The 15013-nt window shown below is 45.9% G+C and overlaps 1 protein-coding gene and 1 long non-coding RNA gene across 4 annotated transcripts in view; one reads left to right on the forward strand and one right to left on the reverse strand.

Annotated features, from left to right (window-relative positions):
• The window catches only part of COL19A1 (collagen type XIX alpha 1 chain), a 594002-nt gene that overhangs the window by 9698 nt on the left and 569291 nt on the right, over window positions 1-15013 (reverse strand). For all 3 annotated transcript variants that reach the window (XM_019520501.1, XM_019520502.1, XM_019520500.1), the window contains one exon: window positions 6708-6836. In XM_019520501.1, the coding sequence (XP_019376046.1) occupies window positions 6708-6836 (129 nt within the window). The remainder of the gene's footprint in view (window positions 1-6707; window positions 6837-15013) is intronic.
• Window positions 4768-13671, forward strand: LOC109299962. Its single transcript, XR_002098075.1, has 3 exons — window positions 4768-4778; window positions 10551-10557; window positions 13449-13671. It is a non-coding gene; the product is annotated as an uncharacterized LOC109299962 (long non-coding RNA).

The raw sequence follows: 15013 nt of genomic DNA on the forward strand, positions 1-15013 counted from the left end.
CAACACGCTGATGACATTTTTATGTCTAAAGTAGTATGATGCTCTTTGCTTCACTTTTGAGGCAGTTATAATATGTTGAAATAACTGGTGTAGGTTACTGCATAAATAATTTACATGTATTTAAGTACTCTTTGATATACAGCAACAAGGTGACAGATAATTCTAAGAGCAGAATTTTCTTGACTGATTTCCAATGAATATTTTAGGTTTGTTCTGTGTGCAGGGTCTGTTCAACAAATGCAACTAAATCTGTGACTCCAGAGGAGGGGGAGGGTTTAACAATGGTAATATTAGTTCACTGATTATGTTGCTGTGTAATATGATGTGGAAAGGAACCTGTTTCAGAAAAACTCTTTCCTGATAACAATAGCAGCCCCTCAAGATCACTGCTTTCAACTACTGCTATTCACGGCTATTCAAGTAGCCCTGCAAGAACACTACTATGGAACATTTCAGGTTCAACCTTTCCCCTGTCAAACAGGAAATTTCCAGCTATTCTACTCCATATACTCTCCACAAACAGCCAAACTTGTTTTAGACATGTTTTTATATTCTATTGTATTCATCACCCAACAAAAATCCTAGTCCACTATTCTCACTGTGGGCATCTACACATGCACTTTACTGCAGAGTAGGTTAATTAGCTCCACAGTAAAGTGTCACCATGTACATGTGTGCTGGTATTAGGGCATTGTAAATTAATTAACTCCACCATTAGATACATTAAATAGTACTGTTGAGGACAGTACTATCTTATGGCAGAGTTAGGAACTGTGCTGAAATGCACACGTAGACAGTGACAAGGGCTGGTGGGGCATGGTGGTGCCAAAGTGCATAGGCTATCTGTTGCCTAGCTAGATGGCTCCGCACTGTTGGTATACTCATGATCCAGCCAGCCCCTCCGATGCTTGACATTGCCACCTGGAGTCTGGGGCTAATCCCCGTGATCCCTGCCAGCCTGGGGCTGCTCTGCCCCAGCACGAAGTCTTGTTGTCCCAGGTGCATGTGCAGATGCTGTACTCGGGAGCAGTTTTCTCTGGCAAAAACTGCAGTGGAATTTATCATGCTGCATTAATTGCACTTGCTGATGCACCCCATGTCTCCATAAACAATCAGTGACTTGAATTTATATTGATCTAAAATGTAAAGGGACTCATTTACCATCAGTGAAATTAATAGTCAGTTGTGTCACTTTCTGATAGTACTGAAACACTTTGTGCTTGGGGATGGACCCTTTTCTCAACTGCCAAGACAAAGGAGTTTGAAGTAAGGGAAGAAACTTGGAGGAACAAATTAAATGTTTTGTCTAAGACCCTAGATAGACGAGTGTAACAGAATTTAGGAAATAAAATAGCCAGCCTGTATCTCCAAACCTTGAATGGAGGCATTTAAGTGTCTTTTGGTTGAGATTCACAACATACAGGATGGGTCAACATGAAAAGATTTACTGTGAATTAGGCTAATCTAATGAATAGTAAAGTGTCATTGTATATGTGTGTAGCAATTACTGCACAGTATATTAGTCTAATGCACCATTTTCCTACTATCTGTAGATACAGGAACTAGAAAAATAGCACAATAACTAATGCACTGTATTGCATGTGTAGATGCTGACCAGGACCAAGATTGCTCCTGGTCAGCCTAGGCAGCAGGGGGCCACAGGTGGTGGGGAGAGCTGTCCTGGGTCCAGTGGATGCTGTCTGACAGCTATGTGGAGATTGGGATCTGTTCCGATCTCCATGTGGTTGGGAGAGCTGCCTGCCAGCCACGTGGAAAATTGTCCCAGCTGCTGGGCAGCTGCCTGCCAGCCATGTGGAGATTGGAACCTGTCCCGATCTGATTGGAACCTGTCCACGTGATTTTCAGGCAGCTGCCCAACAGCCAGGACACCTCTCCCAGCCACATGGATATTGGGACAGATCCCGATATTGAGACAGATCCCGATCTCCATGTGGCTGGAAGGCAGCTCCACACCCCTCCTTCAGGGCCCCAATTTCCCACAGATGGGACAGCTGCCCTTCTCCCCCCGGAACTTGGGGTTAAGCCCCAAAGCCTGCTACCAGTCTGGGGCTGGCACCCAGGGGAGCCTGGAGCTTTCCCTGGCTGCTGCAGGGGGTAGAGCAGGACAGGAGCAGCCCTGGATTGAGCTGCTTTTGTCGGGCTCAATTTGCTCCTGATGGGGGCACATGTGTAGATGTATGCTGGGTAGTGCTTGAATTAGCTTGAATTTTCTGCGCAGAAAATTCAGGTGCATTAACTGCACATATAGACATACCTATAGCACACTAAAGATTGGGGATGAATAGGCCAGCCAATAGGGAGGGAGGATGGAGAATAGGGGTGAGTGAAGAATCCTGCCCCTTTCATGAAGTCAGGCAGCATTCATGTGATTCCCTATATCCCTGAGTTAAGTGGCTCTGTTGTTATATGAAACCCTACTGAGGCTTAGTCCTCTAAGGGCACAACCTTATTGAATTGCAAATAGGTGAGAAGGAAGATCCTGCTTTTGCTTAAGAACTTAGTGGTTAGGGCCCTAACCATCAGACTATAGACTAGGCAGAACTGAGGGCACACTTCACTCCTGCTTTTGAAGCTGGGCTAATGGGCAACCAAAAGCAGCCAGAGTAAGAGCAAGAAAAAGAGTACCTTACTATGTAGCACAGTAAGGAAGGGCATTATCCTGGAAGAAAGATCCCCTGAATATTCCTCCCTGCTTCCAAGTGTATTTCTATATTTTATGTAATAACTAGTTAGTTGAAAATACATGACCAATCCTAAAGCTTAGGATCAGCCTGAAGAATGTTCAGGTCTCTCACTTCCTGGGCAAATCACCTAACCATGATATCACTGGAACACAGGTAGGTCATCCATCCTCCATCATTAAGTGAATTCAGATTCCCTTCATGGGACTTAGATGTAGTGATGACTAGCATGTGAACCCCAAAAGGCCCTAGGCAGGATTCACAGCCTAACATGTACATCTCATTCAAACTAGTGGGAATATAGAACAAACCCAATAGCTATACTATACATAGGTTTTCTTAGTGATAAAAGGCATGAATAAAATGAGTCAAATACATTTCTGATCTATGGAGTTATACAAAAATGAATTTGGATAACAAAACAAAATTTGCTCTCAATTGTACACACACAGTCCCAATTAAATCAAGGAAGTTGAGTTAGTTCCTGAAATTTATGATAGAATTTGGCTTATTGTATGCAAAATGAATGTTACTGCTATGATTAACTTGAAAATAAAATTACAAATTAACTGAATATAGATTATAAGACATTGTTCCTTTAACAGACTGTACTTAGTAACAAAATTAGTGAAGTAACAAACACCCTCTCTAAGTAAACATTTAAAATCTCATTAGCAATACTGCCTTATAGTATTAAAGCTGTTCTATATTTTAATTTTTAAAAATTAAAAAGGCATGTAAAAGAAATACACACACACTATTATATATTGCCTAACTTCTTTGCTGCTGAATGGATATTTCAGTTGAGACTTTTTGTTGTTTTGGTGACATTACCCAGTTCCACTGGAATTACAATGTAACATTATAATTGTTTGTACCTGATACATTTGACAGTATTTGAGGTATATAATGGTTAATTTCAATCAAGGATAGCAGGGAACAACTCCTAATAGTTTTATGAATCTGTTCCCTCTGGTCTCCTGATTCCTTAAATAATCATGTTTAAAAGAACCTAAAATAAATGCAAAAAACTTGAGCATTATAATATTTTATCACCAGAAATACCCGTTCTATTCCCAAAACAATGGGAATCCTTTGACCTGGCTGACTTACTGCCCATGGGGCAGGGGGCTGGACTCAATGATCTTCTGAGGTTCTTTCCAGCCCTAATGTCTATGAAATCTATGAAATCTAAGAACAATGGTGGCACTGTAGACTTTTTAAATCATACAATAATAATTCAGTGTAGATTACCTGATATACTAGCTCTGCACATAAATGTGAAATGTTTCCCTGTTGAGCCTGGACACATGCACATATATGGCTGAGATGGTTTAGTCAGGGAAAATCCTGCTTGGAGCAAGGGGCTGAACTAGATGACCTTGTGAGGTCCTTTCTAGCCCTAGTAGCCTATGAGCCTATGATCCTCTAACAAGATACTCTGGTGATCTTAGACATACACGCATGAAACAGATTTCCCTGAAGAACCTACTACATTAATATTTTTATGGTTGACAGCAAACTGAAATTTGCAAGCATACTTTTCAGTCTGCTTAGTATTTTAAGCTTTGCTTTTTTACTGCCAGCTCACAATAATGAAATGATCAGACGTAGCAGGGAAGGGCATCAAGTGCATGGGTCATGGTAATATACCTTTGGTTTTGCATTCCTGGTGTAAAAGGAAGGTAGGCCAAACTATTGGCTTTCTTTACTTACTTTTTTATGCATCAGACATGGAAAAGCTTCCTACTTAAGTCTTGCTATTTTCAATATTGGAAGAGGGTGTTGTTCTGAGTGTAAAATATGTGGGAATATTGTGTAAATGGGATACGACTATTATTTGAAAATAAAGCAAGAAAAAGAAACTTAATTTTTCCTATAAGCATAGCTATAATATTCCCTTCTTGAAACCAGGTAATTGAAAGCAATTCCTGTTACAATTTGCTAATTGACACTCTCCTCCAAATACATCCTAACTGAACAATCTGACACTGTTATTAAAGTTGATTATTTACAGCAATCTGCATATTTAGATAATTAACAAGTAAGTGTTGTAAAACTCTAATCCCTTTCATTGTTTTCCTTGATCCTTTATTCTTGTTTGTTCTTCTTATTTTGAGATCATCACATTTTTCAAGCTTCAGTCAAGAGTTTGTTGTTATCAGTGTTAATAGCCTTTATTCTTCTTATAGCTTTAGGTTCCACACATCTTCAGCTTTCATTTCATGTTCTTCATTCCAGTCTGACTTGCCCTGACTCCAGAGCAGACCAAACTAACAAAAGATAATAATTAAGAACTACCTATACATATAGGCTAGGGGTAGATATGCAAAAAGCCTGAGCCTGAATTGATTTAACTTATCTTTGCAAGTTAGTCTAACCTGGCTAGGCTGAACCAGTTTGTAATTGTACAGACATTCTCTCTTGGCAGAAGAAATGAAGGCACATGCCTGCAGTGGCTCAGGCTAGAAGCTGGGGGGCACTAAAGCAGCCCTCCCTTGCTTTCCATAGTGCTAACCTGAGGGGGGGCATGGCCAGGCCCTGGCATGACACTCTGATTAGGGATGGGTTCCCCCCCCCCATTGCTCCTCACCAGCCCAGCAGGGAGTTGATAACAGAGCATTTAGCACCCCATCAAAACAAAACACAAGCCTCTCTCATTAGTTCAAGCTTTCCTTAAACAACTTTTCCCAAGGAAGGAACAGAGGGACCAGCTGACTTGTTGATTAGCTCCAAAAAGCCCTAAGCAAACATTGTCCTGTCTGCCTTACACAGACACCTTTCAATACTAGCTAGCATACCACATGCTGCCTACTGTCCGTGCTGTGGGAGAGGGGAGTGGGGAATCCCTGCTTGAGCAGGGAGTGGTGGGGAAGGAGGGAGAAGGCACAGGGAAGCCAGGCAGATGGTCCTTTGCCTGCCGTCTCTGCTGGAGCTCCAGCCAGGGAGCAGAGGGGAGGGGCCAGTGGATCTCTCTGGAGCAGAGAGGCCCACCCAGGGCTGCAATGCATCTGGGATGCTGAGGGAACTCTGGTTTAAGTTAAACCAGGAAGGGGTCTGGGACAGATGTTGCATAAACTGGGTTGACCCAAATCAGTTAAGTCTGATACTACATTCAACCAGGTTTATCTCAAACCAGTTTCAGACATTTTCAAACTGTTTTAGCTGCACTGAATCTCTGTTCTGTTACAGGTTTAAACCATTTTCTGATCTCTTAAACTGCTTTATGTGTAATGTCTGTCCCTAGCCATACTGTAAATTATGTAAATACTTCTCAAATAACTCTATTTTATATTTTTTCTTCTTATTGTTGTATCCCTTTTCTAGTAATCTCTCACACTAGTAATATCTAGACTTAGGATTTCTAGACCTGAATGAGCTCAAATTTCTTGAAGTTTATAGCAGAGGTCAGTGCAGCAGAGGCCCAAATGATTTTGGAAAAACACAATATGCAAACGACAATTTTAGATACAGCAAAAATCCAATTAAGTGAAATTGTTTTGTGAAAAAAAATTATTTCACTATAATAATATAACCAGTTAATCTTCACTGCTTTTATGTTATTTTATTTGCATTCATCCCTTCTCATCAGTGTTGCCTCTGGATTAGAACTCAAATAATTGCTCCTTAGAAGAAAACTGCATGGCTGTAGACTTGGATCAAACATATAAGTAGCTTTGACAGGGTATCGGCCTGGTTTCTATGCTTTATGGAAGTGTTTTGAGAAAAATAACTACTAGAGCAAGTTTAGGTAAGCTCTCTGTCAGTAGACAAAGTGTGTAATTTATTAGAATAAAATGCATTGATTAGGAGTTTTTAATAAATAAGAACACACATTTATTATGGGTTAATATGTAGATCTAGTTTGGAAAAACACAATTATGGTTTTAAAAGTTAATTATTAGGCAGCTATATGAATGGTTCTGTCTAATTTAACCATCATTAGCAAGTGTATGAAAAATCAAAGTTACAGTTCATGTATGAACAATTTATTGTTAACCTTACCTTGAGGCCCAGGCTCTCCTGGTGGTCCTGGTAGCCCATCCTTTCCTGGTGGACCCGGCTTTCCATGAGCTTGGGAAGCTAGCATCGCAGCTGGCAGTTTGAGCTGAGATAGAAACTGAGCCATCCTCTCTTCATTAAGAAAGGACACAGAAAAAAGAAAGTGTAAAAGATTTAGTAGAACCACATATATAAATGACCCAAAGCCCAACCTCAGCTTCTGGACTCATTCAAAACATCTTACCAGAGATAATTTCATTTGATCCTTTAAAAAATGAACACTGTAATTTTTCAAAGTGCTCCTATAAGTATAGAGCAACTTCAATTCCAACTGACTTCAATGGCAGGAGTGCTTATACCTTGTTCAACTGAATGCATAATGAATAGGTACTAAACCTACAATTTCTCTGCAGATTGTTTTTTATATTAACATCCTCCCACCATTCAAGTGACCTCTATCTCCTAGTCACAGAAATATGAATATAGAAGAGATAGTGTTTAATATACCTTTGTAACTCCAGTTAATTGCAAAAATAGGGTTTTACATGGGACTTAAAATTTCCATACATTGTCCCTCTGTTCAGGGGTGAATTATTCCCTGTAGCTCACGTTCTATGGTCTGAAAGCTCCTTCAGGGTCTACAATTTTGGTTCTGGGCATGCACAGAACAACCCTAGTCTGAGGGAACTGTTGCCCAGTGCTTGTCTAAACTCAGCCAGGATTCAGACACTTCCCAAAGGCCTCCAGTCTGGTAGGTGTATTCAGGGTAAGGCTAACATATTGGCAAGGTGTTTTGTCTCATTAAAAGTATTTGTATTTGCGTTCTTTTTAGTATACAGCTGGAGGAGGAGGAGGATGTGGTGCTGTTCATACTGTTGCCAGTGAGCCAACCTTGTATATAATAGACTAGAGGTTACAATTCTCATTCAGAAAGCAGACTGCCTTGGTTAAATGTCCTCCTCAGCCTGAGGGGACTGAACCCCACACTCTCATTTCTTAAAAGAATGCCTTAACCCAGGCTACAGGCTAGGTTGGATAGGGTCCTCCTCAACCATGGATAGGTTCCTTGACCTGGTGAAGCATGTCTCTTGTTCAGCAAGCAGCACTAGACAAGATAGTGGAGGGAAAGAGGGAGAGAAAGAGAGGGAACATGACTCTAGCATAAGGGTTGGAACATTGCCTTAGGAGAGAGGGGGTGCATCTACATGTGCTAATAATGAAACACAATAAATTCCAAGGCATTTCAGGATGGAGCCAACTGCTCCTGGGCATGGCCATGGCATCTACATGTGAGCCCAGGACTGCAGCAATTTGAAGTTGGGGCAGAGCAGTCCTGGGCTGGCAGGGGGCTTGGGAGGTCAGTCCTGGGATCCAGGATTGGGTGGCAGAGGGGCTGACAGGAGCTGGATTCTGGCCCTCAAGCTGGCTGGGCTGACTGGGCACAATTTGCTCCCAATTGTCACTGTCTACATGTGTGTTTTATTGCACTTAATGATTCCACCATAAAACAGTACTGTCCCAGACAGTAGTAACTTAAGGTGGAGTTAATTAGCTTACTGCACCCTAATACTGGCACTTGTAGAAGGTGATGTTCTACTGTGGAGCTAATTAGCTACAGTAAAGGACACGTGTAAATGGACCCAGGAAGACCTATGTTCTTGCCCCTACTCACAGAATCATTCTTTCTCTCTCTCTTTCTTTCTTAATGGCCACTGACAGGGGTGTTTGCTCAGAGCTCTGAAACCTTCTCCCTGGTTTGTGAGCCTTTCTCTTTCTCTTGTTTCGGTTTTCCTCCTCTAAACCATTTGACCCCTTTCTCATTGTAGTCCCCCACTTTTCATTACTTTTCCCTGCCTTTTTTCCCCTTTGCTAAGTCCCTTCTCCTGCAGTCATCCCCTCCCCCTCCCTTTGGTTGTTTTTTGTTTCCACTCCCTCTCCCTGCAGCTACTCTGCTGTTTGTTTTCCCTTCCCTTGCACATTGCTTACCATTCTCCTCTTCCCTGGGGTTAGTACATTTGTTTCTAGCTTCTTTGTTCCCTGCCTGCAGAGGGCTGCCCATTCCCCACCCTTTGGTTCCTTGCAGCATATAGGACATGTTTGCAACCTATGAGTGCCCCCAGAGCAGCAGCACACTTCTCCACTCCAATGGAGGGAGGGCATGAAGCCAGAGACCAAAGCTCCAGTCCAGAGGGGCTGAAACCCGAGCAGTTAACTGCTGGGAGCTGCCTTCAGCCGTTCTAGCAAAAAAAGAAGCTGGCCACAGTGGAGCCTCTTGCAGCTGTGCCTGAGCATGGCTTATCCACCTCTAGTGTGGCACCCCCCCGGGTGGTGGGGAAGGCCCCTCCTCTCAGTCACTCCCTGTTTCATTTGAGTCAGCTAGCTCTGTGGTGGTGGATCCAGTCCCCTCTTCTTCTCCCTCTCTCAGGAGAGAATTTGGCCCCTCCTGCTGGGGAAGACAAGTCCCAGAAAAAAGGGGTCTTCTAAAAAGGCCTTGTTATCCCCTCAAGACCTCCCCACCACTTCAAGGGGAGATGAAGTTAGTGAGCAGGGCCCCTGTCCCCTCTGCCTGCCTCCTCGGCATCTCCCCCAGACCCTGTAGTACTCAGGGGTGACCTGGGGGTAGGGGAAGTGGTGGTGGAGTCCGGCAGCCCTCCCCCCATCTGTCAGCTCTTTGAGGATGACAAGATTGATATGGAGGTTAGACCCTCTGGGAGCCACAAGTGGCTCTGGGAGCAAGAGTGCCTAGCTCATGAGAGCACCCCACCCAAGAGACCAGGGACTGATGTCCCCCACCAGGCCATCTTGGAGGACCCATATCCCACAGGGCCTGATGCTGAGGATCCTGGTGGGGGGACAAGTGCCTGACATGTACAGCTCTTCCTCCTCCGGGTCAGATTTTGATTCTGCCTCTGAGAAAAAGTTAACAGTAGTCTTGCCTGAGGAGGCGGTGTCCTCTGATTCAGCTAAGGTACCCCTCTCCATAGGGAGCGTCCCCACCCCAGAGGTGGAACTTATTCCTGCTTCCAAAGAACCTCCCTGCATTGCTTACTCAGTTGAAAGTCTTATTGAGTTTCTTGAACAGACAGCACCACCAGAGGGTTGCACAGCATATACATAAATGGCTCCCAGAACCTGAGCCATTTGCGGTGTTTGCTAAGGCCGTTGAAGCAGCGCTGCACTCCACTGCAGTGATATAGTTTTCGCCTGAGCAAGCTTGCTGGCAATGTTGGGAACTTGTTGTGAGCAGTGCTGGCTGACAAGCTGTAGGCCTGTTTTTTTCCCTGTCTTGCATGCTTGCTCTTCTCTGCTGTTCCCCTCTGTTCCATTGGCTTTGCTTGTCCCCTTTTCTACACTCTTTACACATGGCTGCCAGAACCTTTGGTTCACTCAGTGCCAATGGCTGCAAAGACCCTGTGAAGCTGATGGCACTCTTTGATTTCCTGCACCAGCAAAAGCTGGATGTCACCTTTCTGCAAGAAACTCATACTGATGCAGCTAGTCAAGACAACTGGCATGCTTCCTGGAGGGGCCATATGCTGCTGATCCATGGCACCTCTCAGTGCAGGAGTCGCAATCGTCTTATCACTGCAGCTGACTCCTGACTTTGTGGTAACCCAAAAGGTCATCCCTGGCCGCCTGCTAATTGCACATATCATGCTAGCACAACATAGCCTCCTCCTAATTAACATCTTTGCATCCACTGCCAGGTAAGAATGGGCAGATTTCTTTTGGCTGACTTTTTGAGGACTGTAGCTGATGGTGATGACCTTCTCCTCCTGGGTGGGGACTTTAATTGCACGGTTGATGAACGGCGTGCCCAGAAGGGGCCAGAACTCTATTTCTTAGCCTGGCAGTTGCAGACAGCCTTGGAGGCAGGGGACATTGTGGATGTCTGGCACCATTTCCACACTGATGCAAGGCAGTACACTTGGATAAAGGGAACCACTGGTGGGATTGCTATGGCATGCCTCCACCGCTTGTATGTCGCCAAGCACTGCCTGCCAGTCCTACATGGCAGCTGCATTATTCCATCTGGACTCTCAGATCACAGTCTTATTTGCTGAAAGCTGGGTCTCCTTGGCAGAACACATTCCCAGGCACCCTACTGGTGTTTAACACCAGCTTGCTGCAAGATGCTCACTTCTGTGAATGCTTTGCCTATTTCTGGTGGACATGGGAGACTGCAAGAACCACCTTCTCCTCCTGGAAGCAATGGTGGTATGTGGGGAAGGCACACATCAGAGCTTTCTGCCAGCAATACACACAGCTGGGCCCAGTGTCCAGGGGTTGGAGGAGGATGTAGCAAAGCTTGAGGTGGCCCTACGTGATGCTGGTGGAGACACAGGACTACTTGAGAGCCTTCAGCTTCAGAAGAAGCACCTGCAGAAGCTGGTGGAGGGCGTAGCCCAAGGTGCGAGGATTCATGACCACTGCCAAGAGCCCTGACCCAGTTCTTGTTCAACTTGGAAAAGTGACAGGCCCTGCAGAACATCCTTGACCATCTGAAGACTCCAGCCAGCTGGATACTCATGGATTTTGTTAAGATCTGCCGTCATGCTGTAGCCTTCTATCAAGACCTGCCTGCAGAGGCCACCAAAGACACAGGACCTTGCCTCCATTAAGAACTGGCGGCCAGTATCCCTTCTGTGTGGCGACTACAAGATTCTGGCCAAAGCTTTAGCCAATTGATTGTGTACTGTCATAGCCTTAGTCATCTGTCCCGAACAGAGCTACTGTGTACTGGGCAGGACCTCCCAGGACAATCTGTTTCTGCTTCATGTCCTGGTTACAGCTGTGTAACTCTTTGGACTGAACATCAGGTTAGTCTCCTTGGACCAGGAGAAAGCCTTTGATAGAGTTAACCACAACTACCTTTTTCAGACCCTAGAGGCCTTTGGTTTCAGACCGGTCCTCACCTCTGCCCTCTGGGTACTGTATTGAGACATCTCCAATCTTTTGAAAGTGAATGGCATGCTCTGTGCTCCATTCCTGGCTCACAAGGGCATCTGCCAGGGCTGCCCCCTCTTTGGAATGCTGTACACTCTGGCCATTAAGCTCATGCTTCATGTGCTGCAACAGTGCCTGACCGGCCTCATTCTTCCATTGACCTCTGGTCTGGTTGGCAGCCCGCTGGCTAGGCTGACGGTGTATGCAGACAATGTGACCATTCTCCTCAGCACTCAGGGTGATGTCCAGTCACTGGTGGACTGTCAGCATGCTTATGAATGTGCTTCCTCAGCTCATGTTAACTGGCCTAAGAGCAACACCCTACTCCTCGGTGCATGGACCAATCATCCCCCCCAGACCTGCCTGGGGGTCTTGCCTGGAAGCATGAGGGCCTTAAAGCTCTGGGAGTGTTCCTCAGCCCATCAGTCTTCCCATCCTGGAATTGGGAAGCCCTCAGCGAGGAGGTGGAGGTGCGCCTGCAGCAGTGGTGCTGGTGCTTGCCCAACCTCTTCTATTATGGGCGGGTCCTCATTGTGAACAATTTGGCAGCCACAACATTATGGCACTGGTGTGCCATGTTGGACCCCCCTGCTGGATTTACTCGAACAGCTTCAAAGACTACTGGTGGACTTTTTTTGGGATGAACTCCATGGCTCCCCCCAGCTGTTCTCTACCTGTCTACGGCTGAGGGAAGCCAGGGATTTGTTGACCTGGCAAGTAGAGCGGCTGCTTTCTGCCTGCAGGCTCTTCAGAGACTCCAGTGCAGGCTCTCCAGATACTCCTTTATTCTGAAGACCACCCTCCCTGGCAGCAGCTGGCCTGTGTGTTTATGCGCTGGGTACAGAACCTCGGGTTTGATCAATAACTCTTTCTCCTGGATCCTGCCCTCCTGGACTGGGGCAACTTCCTGCCCTTCTACCATGGCCTGCCATGTTCCTGGCAGGCTGCCTTCCACCTCCAAACTTGGACCAGATATCTGCAATTTCCACAGTTGCTGTAGAAGCCACTTGTCTACAACCCAGCCCTGCAGCACAGGCTGTTGAGCCTCAGGTCTGATAGCCTCGCTGACTCTCTTATCCAGTCACATACAGTCCAGCTAGGCCACCTTCTCGATATGGCCCAGTCGGACTGGCTGTCAGCTGAGGCTCTGGCTGCCTGGTTAAGCATGCATCCAGTCCACTGCACCAGCCGTCTCTTAGGGAATGTGCAGACCACCCTCCCAGTGGAGGCAGCGGCTGCCATCAAGGATTACCTCCGAGCGCGGCAGGACATCCCTGCCAGAGATGTCTCCAGAGAACCCTTTCCACCACTGCCTGTTATCCTGGCTGTGGATAATGATCTGGGCTGTGGGCCTGGCATCTTATTGACTCTTTCTGTGCCTCCTGACAGCAATGCTGGGATTTGTCTTGACGGGCTCCCCCAGAAAGCCCTGTACACATGGGTGGTTTGTGTGTGCCACGCTTACGTCCTTGCCACTTGACCTGACACGACATGGAGGCAGCACTTAGTGGCACTGGCATTTGCACCAGCATGCCCTGCACGGCACACACTTTATAAACTACCCATTGCCAAATGGACTGGCTACCTCCACTGGTGGTTTCTGCATGGGATACTGGTCACCAGCACTCTCGTCCACCACATGGACCCAACTGGATCAGCGGCCTGTTACTTTTGCCGAGGGGAGGTAGAAGAGGTTTTATTCTATGCCTTCCTTGGATGCCCCCAGCTGTTGCTGCTCTTTGCTGCTCTTGGCGTCTTGTTTGAGATACTAGACTTGGACCTCTCAGAGACAAACAGGGCAGCAGTGGGGGGTGTCATCTGCCTGGACAAATTTTTGCTTGGTCAGGCTAAGATGGCCATCTTCAAGAGCTGCAGGAACTGGCTAGCTGGGGCCAGCTCTAATGATACCCTAAGACTTTCAATTCTTGGTTTGGGTATGCCTGACATTGGAATTTGAACATGCGGTCCTCCAGTGGGCAGTACCCACCATCCAGGCACTTTGGACTATTCAGGGGTTGGTCTGCAGTGTCGAGGGCATCCGTTTAGTCCTCACACTGTGATACTGTTTGCCTCTTCCCAGGGTACCAGCAGGGGACTGAGCAGACTGTTGTTGGACTAGCTGTTTATGTTTTTTTAGACTCTGAGGGCAGAGCCTGCAGGCCATAGCCCTAGGCTCTGTCTGTTATACCAGGTCCGGTGCATGGGCAGTGTTTTATTACTTTATTGGGTTGTTACCCCCTTTTCTTCTTAATAAACCTTCATAAAAATTCTGTCTTTCTTTCCTTCTTTCATCCAGTCATTGGATAATTAACATTAAAAAAAACAATCATGAAAGCAGGGACTACAAACCAGGACTCCCCCATCTGAATGCTCTAACCAGGAGGCTAAAGAATCAGGCTCCCTTTTTCTTATTCTACTTCTGGTCTTGTGAATTTGGAATTCCTTTCTGCATGGTGCCACAGCTTCAAAAGGAAGGGAAAAGACTACATCCTTCCAGAATAGCTTATTGGCTGGTTCTTATGGCATACACCAGGAGGTAGCTCTGAATGTCCTTGGGCTGAGGTGGGAATGGAACCCATCTTTTCCAATTCTTGGCTGGTGCTTTAACTACCAGCCTTAAATACACACGGTGGACTGCACTACTCTTTCCTCCAGATAAGTTGTTTATTAAGGAAAGAGCCCTGCTCAGTTTTTTGAAAGATTAGAGTAGTAGGGGGGTAGAGGGAGAGTAGTAGACATGCTGTAAGGTAGGGCTAGGATTCAGAGTGACCTAGACAAATTGGAGGACTGGGCCAAAAGGAATCTCATGAGGTTCAACAAGGACTAGGGCAAACTCCTGCACTTAGGACAGAACAATCCCATGCACCAGTACAGGCTGGGGGCTGACTGGCTGGGCAGCAACTCTGCAGAAAAGGAGCTGGAGGTTACAGTGGACAGTAAGCTGAATATGAGCCAGCAGTGTTCACTTGTTGCTAAGAAAGCTAACAGCATCCTGGGCTGCATTGGTATGTGTGTTGCCAGTAGGTCAAGGGAAGTGATGTACCCCTCTAGAGATTCAGCACTGATGAGGCCATATCTGGGGTACTGAATTCAGTTTTGGGGCCCCCATGACAGAAAGGATGTGAACAAATTGAAGAGACTCCAGGGGAGGGCAACAAAAATGGTGAGGGGACTGAGGGACATGACTTATAAGGAAAGACTAAGGGAATTGGGCCTATTTAGTCTAGAGAAGAGGAGACTGAGAGGGGATTTAATAGCAGCCTTCAACTACCTGAAAGGGGGCTCAAAAGAGGATGGAGCACAGATTTACGAGCACTCGCGGTGCTCTGGTGTGGCGCTCTGGCATGGTTCCCATCTTCAAA

Source organism: Gavialis gangeticus, unplaced genomic scaffold, assembly GCF_001723915.1.
Source record: "Gavialis gangeticus isolate Ggan-Ray unplaced genomic scaffold, GavGan_comp1, whole genome shotgun sequence".
NCBI lineage: Eukaryota > Metazoa > Chordata > Crocodylia > Gavialidae > Gavialis > Gavialis gangeticus.